The 10,305-nt window shown below is 41.8% G+C and overlaps 1 protein-coding gene across 2 annotated transcripts in view; it reads left to right on the forward strand.

Annotated features, from left to right (window-relative positions):
- Window positions 1-1,104: 1,104 nt before the first annotated feature.
- Window positions 1,105-10,305, forward strand: part of LOC108309226 (mitochondrial poly(A) polymerase) — a 37,759-nt gene continuing 28,558 nt past the window's right edge. For both annotated transcript variants that reach the window (XM_017535433.2, XM_017535434.2), the window contains exons 1-3: window positions 1,105-1,315; window positions 8,273-8,445; window positions 9,462-9,686. In XM_017535433.2, the coding sequence (XP_017390922.1) occupies window positions 1,141-1,315; window positions 8,273-8,445; window positions 9,462-9,686 (573 nt within the window). In that variant the 5' untranslated portion in view covers window positions 1,105-1,140. The remainder of the gene's footprint in view (window positions 1,316-8,272; window positions 8,446-9,461; window positions 9,687-10,305) is intronic.

Consider the following 10,305-nt stretch of genomic DNA (forward strand, 5'->3'; position numbering starts at 1 on the left):
CACACACACACACACCACACACACCACACACACACACACACACACACACCCCACACACACAGAGTTGGTGGTTTTACCACCTTGAGCCTCCAGTCCAGAACGGACCAGACGGGTGAGGCAGAAAAGCGCTGGGTCAAGGCGAGGAGGGGGCGGCCGGGAGGAGCGGTGTGTTCCCTGGGAGGCTGCCTTCAGTCGCAGGTTTCTTTGCACTGTTCCGTATGTCCCTTTCCCAGGCACCAGAGCAAGGACCACCGCTTACGACATAGGCCCTGAGGAAGAGCTTTGAATCAAGGGCAGGGCTCTGACTTTAAGCTGCGACTCCCCAGGTGTGACCTGTGGCCAGTCCCTGTCTGATCTGTGCCCCACTGTCTCATGTCCAAAATGAGAAGACTGAACCAGACCTCTCCAATGCCTTTCCTATGGCTTTAGATGAAGTATGCTCTTCTCACCTGGAGGAGGGGCTGGCAAAACCACTTTAATTTTAATTTGAATGGGGCATCTTGGCAGAGGTTGTAAAATGTCCTCATATGGTTCAAGGAAGAAGATGATGCCCTGCCTGCTCCTGGTGCCCCTTTCAGAGGTTAAAGACCTTTCCATTATTTCAACTTTTTTTTTTAAGAGACAAGGTCATGCTGTCTGTTGTTCAGGCTGGAGTGCAGTGGCTCCATGTCGGCTCGCTGCAGCCTCCGCCTCCCGGGTTCAAGTGATTCCCGTGCCTCAGCCTCCCGCGTAGTTGGAATTACAGGCGTGTGTCACCACGTCCAGCTAATTTTTTTGTATTTTTAAGTAGAGACAAGGTTTCCCCATGTTGGCCAGGCTGGTCTCGAACGCCCGACTTCAGGTGATCCACCCGCCTCGGCTTCCCAAAGTGATGGGATTACAGGCGTGAACCACTGCGCCCGGGCTCTGGCTCTATTTTCATGACGCTATTTGCAAGAGTAGGTGGCGCGCTCCTTGTATGGAGATTTTCATCTGGAAAACTGTATGACTGTGGAAGTAAACTGTGTCTGAAATTTCGGCCATTTTGGCCTCGATTTCTTCTAAAAGCGAACTTCTTTCGCCTAGTTTGACCCTCGAGGGTTCCCATTTCTTCTGCCCCGGGCGCATGCGCGGAAGTGCGCTGACCTTTCATCTTGGCGCATGTGCCGTTTTTTAACAATGGCGGTTCCCGGAGTGGGTCTCTTGACCCGTTTGCACCTATATGCCCAGAGAAGAAGTCGGGTCCAGCGGCCTGTCCTCAGGCTCCTGAGTTGCCCAGGAACTGTAGCCGAAGACCTCAGGAGAGACGAGCAGCCTTCGGGGAGCGTGGAGACAGGTGATGGCGCTGTGGTCTCGGTTTGCTCTCTAGCCCCGTCCCATAGCGGAGGAGGGAAGGGGGAAGAGTCTGGGATCCTGGGCGAACGCGTGGTCTGTGGAAACGGCCGTGGACCCTTTGGCAAGAGGGTGGGACTGTGTCCTGTCCTCTCCTCTGATCTCACTAGGTGTACTCAGGGTCGCCGCCGTTGCTGAGGCAGAAGTGAGATGTGTGACGTTTCTTCGGGGGCGACCCCTGTGTACAGTAATGGAATTGTTTAGACTTTTTCCGGGAGTCCTGCTTGCTGACACTTTACAGTTTGACTAAACAGTGTTCCCAATGATAGTGATGCCACATACCTGAGCCAGCCGCCTCATCATTTACCTATCTTTCTGATTTTGACACATTAAGTTGTTGCTGGAGACGAGCATAGTGTAGCCTGGTGAATGACGAGGATTCTTGGTTCCTAGACGTACGGTTCTGCCTGTGAAATTTACTGCCGTTTACTTTATTATTTTTGGCCATTTTGAACCAAATCAGTCTGGTAACAGATTTGCATTCACTGCTACAGGCTATTGTCCCGCGTTCGTTCTACATTTATATGCTGCTTTTGTTTGTTGAGACGCCACTGTTATCTCTTTTCTGACTCAAGAGCTTATATATGGTATTTACAGTTCTTAAAACAATATTGCAAGAAATGTATCACTGTGTCCATTTTACAGATGGAGAAAAAGGCTCAAAGAGCTAAATAACTTGGGCAACGTCACTAGCTCAATTAATTTAGACGTTTAGTCAAATAATCAAACAAAATGTATTGATTTCTACGATTCCTTGGAGCTATTTTTCCCTAAAATAAGCTGCTGTCTCTATCAGATTGTAAAACAGACATATTGACACGCAGTGAGAAATCTTATTTATATAATATTTTATTGAACTATTGATTGGATTGTATTTAGTGGAAGCTGCGTCTGTTGAAAATTTCTAAGTAACACTGAAAATGTAAGGATTCTGCCAAAAAAAACGCTATTGTAATTTAACGTTTGTATAAGAGTTTAAATTTGAGAGTGTGTTCATATACCATTTGAGACATGAAACAACCCTGCGGCATAGGTGTGGAAGGAAATACTATTACTCCATCTTATAGATTAAGAAACAGGGTAGGGCCGGGCGGATCACGAGGTCAAGACATCGAGACCATCCTGGTCAACCTGGTGAAACTCCGTCTCTACTAAAAATACAAAAAATCATCTGGGCATGGTGGCGCGTGCCGGTAATCCCAGCTACTCAGGAGGCTGAGGCAGGAGAATTGCCTGAACCCAGGAGGCGGAGGTTGCGGTGAGCCGAGATCGCAGCATTGCACTCCAGCCTGGGTAACAAGAGCGAAACTCCGTCTCAGGAAAAAAAAGAAAGAAAGAAACAGGGTAGTCCAAGGGTAGCTTGAATAGTTCAAGCTAAACTCAAGTATTCAGCGGCAAAAAGAGTAAAACTGTTTTGTTTTGTTTTTTTTCCCTCGGGACAGAGTCTTGCTCTGTTGCCCAGGCTGGAGTGCTATGGCACAATCTCGGCTCACTGCACCCACGGCCAATAAAACCCACTTCTAATTCCAGGGCTATACTCTTCATTTACTATAGCTTTGATATTTTTCTTTTTTAAGGAAATGTTTCATTTTATATCATTAGGAAAACATGACCGAATATTCAGGGATTCTTGTGGGACATAACAAATAACAAAATTCTCATTTGGATGTCTTCATCATTTTAAAAAAGAACAGATAACTACACCTTATACTCACCTAGAAGTGTATAATTTTATAATTGGAAGGAACTTGAGAAATATCCAATTCAGTTTTTCTTTCAGTGTGAGGATTCATTACCAAAACATTCCTAGTAACAGTTTATAGCAATAAGGAACATTGTTTCATAAATCAGTCAATTCCATTTTTGGTCAGGCTCTAATGGTTGAAAAATATTTATAGTGAGTTAAAGTCTGCTAATTTCCCATTTCCTCATTGGTCTTAGTTTTGACATAGCTTTCGTGTGAGTAGTGGAAAGAGCTGTAGTAGAAAGAGAACAAGGGTGTGTACTGTATTATTCAGGATTCTTTCTGATACAGGTAACAGAAACTAACTCAAAATAGTTTAAGTAGAAAAGGGAGACTATACCAATCTATGTAACCAAACTCCAGAAAGAGACATATATCATACTTTAAGGTCAATTGGATTGACATGGTCAGTGTGAGATATTTTCATTTTCCTTAGCTATTGTTTAGCGGCCTTATAATCTCAGACTTTTCTACATGGGATGACGATGGTGGGGGTGATCATCACCAGCAGCTTGATGTTCACATGTTCGGGCTTCTGATTGATCACATGCCAACCCTTTGGATGAAGAGGAGGTATCCAAAATAGTCTGATAATCCCTATCTCATGGGGTGGGGGTAAGTGTGACAGTTTCATCACAACCACGTAGAGTGGTTTTTTACTAGCAGGGGTGTGCTGTTAACGGAACAAAGGGTGTGCTAGTATTACCAGAACTGTTACCTGAACAAGGTTTAGCTGCTGTTTCGATGCCAGCAGTCAAGGTAGGGCTATCTTTAAAGATAGAACTACCTTATCTATCTTAAAAGGTTATTGTGAAATTCAGAGGAGTGTGTATGTGACAGTGCTTGGAAAGCTATTAAGAGAAGGTGCTATATTATGTTTAAAGGCAGTGCTCAGCTCTCAGATTCTCACTAGTTTGTTGTTTTATTTTATTTTTATTTTTTTCAGACTGTAAATTCCCTCTTTTTCTGTAATAATTGTATATTAGAGTTTCTAGACTTTCTGTTATTCCTCTCTGGATGCACTCTGGCTCATTAATATCCTTCATATCCATTACATCCAGAGCAGAACATATACTCTCTATGTGGCCTGATGAGTAAGTAGCAAAGAAGTGCTATTACCCCTTAAATTTGGATTTTTAAAAACATTTGTCTTAAAAAGGCTCGAGGTTTTATGTATGTATTCAGTCTCTTCCTACCCTTAGTCCAGAAGTTAAGACATTCCTTTGATGCATTTCAAGTTGCATCAAATCAAACTTTCGGGCCTCTTTTATTTTCAATTTTTCTTTTTTTTCTTTTTTTTCTTTTTTACCCTCTAAATGTATTCATAGCAAAACAGTTCAGGCCTCTTTTATAAAACTGTGCTAGGTTAATTTTTCCCCCATCATGTGCATGCATCTTTATTTTGTTTTTAATTCTAAATGAAAGATAGTATTCAGTCTTTTTCTTTTCTTTTTTTTTTTTTGAGAGTCTCTCTGTTGCCCAGGCTGGAGTGCAGTGGTGAGATCTTGGCTCAGTGCAACCTCCGCCTCCCAGGTTCAAGCGATTCTCCCGCCTCGGCCTCCTGAGTAACTGGGATTACAGGGGCATGTTACCACACCTGGCTAATTTTTTGTATTTTTAATAGAGACGGGGTTTCACCATGTTGGCCAGGCTGATCTCAAACTCCTAACCTCAAACGATCCACCCTCCTCTGCCTCCCAGAGTGCTGGGATTACTGGCATGAGCCACCACGCCGGCCTATTCAGTCATTTTTTAATGTTAATTTGTGTTTACCATATTGTATTTTAAGACCGTTGCACATTTCAGTCTGTCACAAAATATTAGCACTTATTAGTTCTTCCTCTTAATTTTGTTATTTATAGATTTGATAAACCTTTGGTGAGGCTATAAATTACCTCAACGTTTTGTTCCCGCCTTCACAACTTTGTCATCATGTCTACATCATTCTGAACCTACTGTTGCTCAGGTCTTTAGATTTGCCTTTTTCATCTTCTCAAGCACATTGCTCCATTTTTTCAATCAAACTTTTCTATCTCGTTCTCAAATGTAATCGCTGCTGTTTGCCTGCCATCCACCTGCAGGATATATTTGCATAAATGTGCAAAGGCATTGCATACAGATAACATTGCAATATGGTTTGTAATAGTGAAAAGTGGTAAACCACCTAAATATTTATCAATAAAGATTTGGCTGAACTATGATATATTTAAGAGTGTATATTTTGAAAGAAATAAATATGTATGTACTGATATGGAAAGATGTCTCCAGTGCATTAAATGTCTTACAGCATGTTACAGAATAGAATATATAGTAAGATTTCAGTAAATTTCAGTTGTGTAAAAGATGTTTATATGTATATGTTTACATATGCCTTGAAAATGTCTGAAAAGATAAGTAACACAACTTAATGGTTCGCTGTTAGGGTAAGAGGACTGGGGGAAAACTTATGCTTCTACTTTAGAAAATTCTACACTATTTGGGCTGGATGCCATGGCTCATGCTTGTAATCCCAGCACTTTGGGAGGCCAAGGCAGGTAGATCACCTGAGGTCAGGAGTTCAAGACCAGCCTGGCCAACATGGTGAGACCCCGTCTCTACTAAAAATACAAAAATTAGCTTGGCACAGTGGCATGTGCCTGTAATCCCAGCTACTCAGGAGGCTGAAACAGGAGAATCGCTTGAACCCTGGAGGCAGAGATTGTGGTGAGCCAAGATCACATCACTGCAATCCAGCCTGGGCGACAGAGTGAGACTGTCTCAAAAATTAAAAAGAAAAGGAAAAAAGAAAATTCTACACTGTTTGACTTTACTTTTGCAACAAGCAGTTGGATATCAGTTTCGACTCAGTAACAGTCAGAAACAAGAGTGTGTAGGTGGCAGTCACAACTGAAAAAATGGTAAGATGGTCTAGGCAGAGCCTATAGCATAAGAGAAGGATATAAGGACCACTTGGAGGAGGGACAGTCGGTAGACTGAGATCAAATGGAAGAATACCTTCTTCCATATTGAGGACAGAGACTTTTCCATTTGATGGAAGGTCTTCTTCTTCCATATTGCCATAACCTGGGAGGCAGAGATTGGAGTGAGCTGGGATTGTGCCATTGCACTCTAGCCTGGGTGACAGAGGGAGACCTTGTCTCTTAAAAAAAAAAAAGAAGAAGAAGGTATTCTTCCATATTGTTAAATAAATAAATATAACGCTATGAATTACATCCTTTCATAGTTGTTAAAATTAGGTAATAAAGAGGTGGAAAAGATTCTACCATGAAGAGTCAGAAGTTTTCACAGACCTAAGCAAGATTTGGAGGATGAATGAGAGTTTGCCAGACAGAAAATGAGAAGGTGGGGATCCCAGCCAGCAGGAAGAAGACAGATAGTTCATAGTATGTGATAGTATTGTGTGTGTAGAGTACCATATGTGAAAAGTGTAGCAGAAAGAAATGGTATACCTGACATGAAAGGTGGGGTTGGGACATGGTACAAGCACTTTATACCCAGGCTATGGAGTTTAGATGTGACCTTAAAGGCATTGGGGAAGCTATTAAAGGATTTAAGCAGGGAAGTCAAAGAATAAGACTTAAAAACAAAAGACCTTTTTTTGTTTTTTGAGACGGAGGCTCACACTGTCGCCCAGGCTGGAGTGCAGTGGCGCCATCTCGGCTCACTGCAGCCTCCACCTCCTGGGTTCAAGCAGTTCTCCTGCCTCAGCCTCCCAAGTAGCTGGGATTATAGGCGTGCACTGCCACACTCAGCTAATTGTTTTGTATTTTTAGTAGAGACCGGGTTTCACCATGTTGGCCCTGATGATATTGATCTCCTGACCTCGTGATCAACCCACCCCCGCCTCCCAAAGTGCTGGGATTACAGGTCTGAGCCACCATGCCCTGCCACAAAGACCATTTTATAAAGAACACTTTGGCAGCTATGTGGAGGATAGCTTCAGAAAAACAAAACTAGAGTAAATGAGACTAATTTTAGAGTCAGATTATTGTGATAGAGGCCTGAAATAAGAGGTTGATGTTAAAGAATTGTCATTGGGAATGGAGGTGAAGGCACATAGTTAAAAGCTGTGTTTTCAAGCTGGGCATGGTGGCTTCATGCTTGTAATTCCGGCACTTTGAGAGGCCAAGGAGGGAGAATTGCTTGAGGTCAGGAGTTCGAGACCAGCCTGACCAACATGGTAAAACCTTGCCTCTATAAAACATATAAAAATTAGCTGGGCAGGAGTGACATATGCCTGTAATCCCTGCTACTGGGGAGGTTGAGGCATGATAGTCACTTAAACCTGGGAGGCAGAGACTGCAGTGAGCTGGGATTGTGCCACCACACTCTAGCCTGGGTAACAGAGGGATACCTTGTCTCTTAAAAAAAAAAAAAAAAAAAAAAAAAAAAAAGATAGTAAAATATTGTGTATGGAGTATTTCCTTTATCCATCAGCTTTGTAGCCTTTTGGAAGAAAATGAGGCTAAAAGTTTCTGCTGATTTCTATATCACTTACATTTTCTGTTCTATTTCTTCAGAATTTTGTTAAGGGGTTTTTTTTTGTTTTTGTTTTTGTGTTTCGAGATAGAGTCTTGCTCTATCACCCAGGCCGGAGTACAGTGGCGCAATCTTGGCTCACTGAAAGTCTGCCTCCTGGTTTCAAGTGATTCTCCTATCTCAGCCTCCTGAGTAGCTGGGACTACAGGTGCGTGGCAGCACATCTGGCTAATTTTTAAATTTTTAGTGCAGATGAGGTTTCACCGTGTTGGCCAGGCTGGTCTTGAACTCCTGACCTCAAGTAATCTACCCACCTCAGCCTCCCAAAGTGCTGGGATTACAGGCATGAGCCACCGTGCCCAGACCATTGTTATTAATCTCTTATTGTGCCTAATTTATAAATTAAGCCTCATCATAGCTGTGTATATGTAAAATAAAACATTGTATGTATAGGGCTTGGCAGTATCTGAGGATTTTAGACATTTATGGGTGTCGTGGAACATAACCCCTGGGTAATGGGGGGCCCCTGCAGTATAGTTTAACACTTATAGAGGAAGAGAAGAAAATAATACATTAGGTAAAGTTGTTTTTAGTCATGTATAAAGTCTTTGAACACCTTATCAAAATATTTTTTAAAATTTTGTGTGTGTGGTGGAAATGTTTTTGTCTCATTCATAGGCTTTGAAGACAAGATTCCCAAAAAGAGATTCTCTGAGATGCAAAATGAAAGACGAGAACAGGCACAACGGACTGTTTTAATACATTGCCCAGAGAAAATCAGTGAAAAAAAGTTTCTTAAATATTTATCCCAACATGGACCTATTAATAATCATTTCTTCTATGAAAGCTTTGTGAGTATTTGGAAAACAGAATAACTTAACGTTTAGACTTTTCAGGGGTAGCGGTCTCCTTTAGTTGTTTCTTCTTTTGCCTTTTGCAGTATGGTAGTTAGGTTTTCTTTGCTATACCGCTTCTTCCTTATCTAGATTTCTTTAATGAGTTTTGTTTTTGATATGAGAATGGAAATTCTTAGAGCAGTATTTTAGGATTATAAGTCGTTTATGACTGATTTTGTTATTTGAATGCTTAATTTTATTTTTTAAGAGACAGGGTCCACTATGTTGCCCATGTTGGAGCACAGACTATTCGCAGGTACCATCATAGTGCGCTACAACCTCGACTCCTAGGCTCAGGTGATCCTCCTGCCCCTGGAGTAGCCGGGACTAGAGTCCTGCACCACCGCACCCAGCTTGAGTACTTTAGATAGTCCCTTTAATTTGGAGATGAAGCCGGTGGGAGGGGATCTTTGTTTTGCCTTTGGATTTTTTATTTTTCTGCTTCGGCATTCTTTTCAGCTTTTCTTGTCTAGCATCGTTTTCCGGTATTCTTTTTCTTTTTTTTTTTTTTGAGACGGAGTCTCACCCTGTCACCCGGGCTAGAGTGCAGAGGTGTGATCTTGGCTCACTACAACCTCCGTCTCCCAGGTTCAAGTAGTTCTCCTGCCTCAGCTTCCCAAATAGCATTACAGACACCCACCACCATGCCTGGCCAATTTTTGTATTTTTAGTAGAGACGATGTTTTACCATGTTGGCCAGGTTGGTCTTGAACTCCAGTCCTCAGGTGATCTGTCCACCTCGGCCTCCCAAAGTGCTGGGATTGGAGGCATGAGCACCTCGCCCAGCCCATTGTTCCTCCTTTTCTTAATCTACTTAAAATGGGTAAAAATAATGCTGTGTTAGGATCATATCATTTGTAAATTTTAAAAGCTTGATATTTTGTAGCATGATAATTGTTTTAAAATATGAGCTAAAATATGTTAGATATTTTGTGAAATGTGTTCGGTTTTTTCATATATTTTTGGTATAGAGTCTCTATGCTGTCGTAGAATTTTGCCAGAAGGAAAGCGTACGTTCACTGCAGAATGAGACTCATGCTCCAAGCAAGGGCATGGAGGTGGCAATTCCATTCAGATCACGTTTCTTCAATCTGAAGTTGAAAAACCAGACTTCTGAACGGTCGTGTGTGCAGATGAGTAATCAGCTGCCACCTTCAAGCAAGAAACTTTTTGAAGTACTTCGTGATGCAGAAAGTGTAAGTTTTTAGGTATACTTCAACTTTCAGAAATATGTATTTTTTTAATGTATGATAAGGATTCCTGTAAAATATTTAAGCTACATTACTGTTTAACGGATATAGATCTTCAGTTTTAAAAGGTGAAAAGAGTTATGGAGAGGGGTGGTAGGATGGATGCATAATGTGATGAAGGAAAGTTTTTTTCTATTTCTAGCTTTCTAAGAATGTCATCAAGGCTGGGCGCAGTGGCTCACACCTGTAATCCCAGCACTTTGAGAGGCTGAGGGCAGATAACCTGAGGTTGGGAGTGTGAGATCAGCCTGATCAGCATGGAGAAACCCTGTCTCTACTAGAAATACAAAACTAGTCAGGCGTAGTGACGCATGCCTGTTATCTTAACTACTCAGGAGGCTGAGGCGGGAGAATTGCTTGACCCAGGAGGCGGAGGTTGCTGTGAGCTGAGATAGCACTGTACTCCAGCCTGGGTAAGAAGGGCAAAACTCTGTCTCTAAATAAATAAATAAATAAATAAATAAATAAAAACAATAAAAAGAATATCATCATGCTCAACACATTGAGCATTTAGCAGATGTTGAGTTTTGACATTTGAGATTATCTTTTTTTTTTTTTTTTTTTT

The sequence above is a fragment of the Cebus imitator genome, unplaced genomic scaffold (genome assembly GCF_001604975.1).
Source record: "Cebus imitator isolate Cc_AM_T3 unplaced genomic scaffold, Cebus_imitator-1.0 Scaffold92, whole genome shotgun sequence".
Taxonomy (NCBI): domain Eukaryota; kingdom Metazoa; phylum Chordata; class Mammalia; order Primates; family Cebidae; genus Cebus; species Cebus imitator.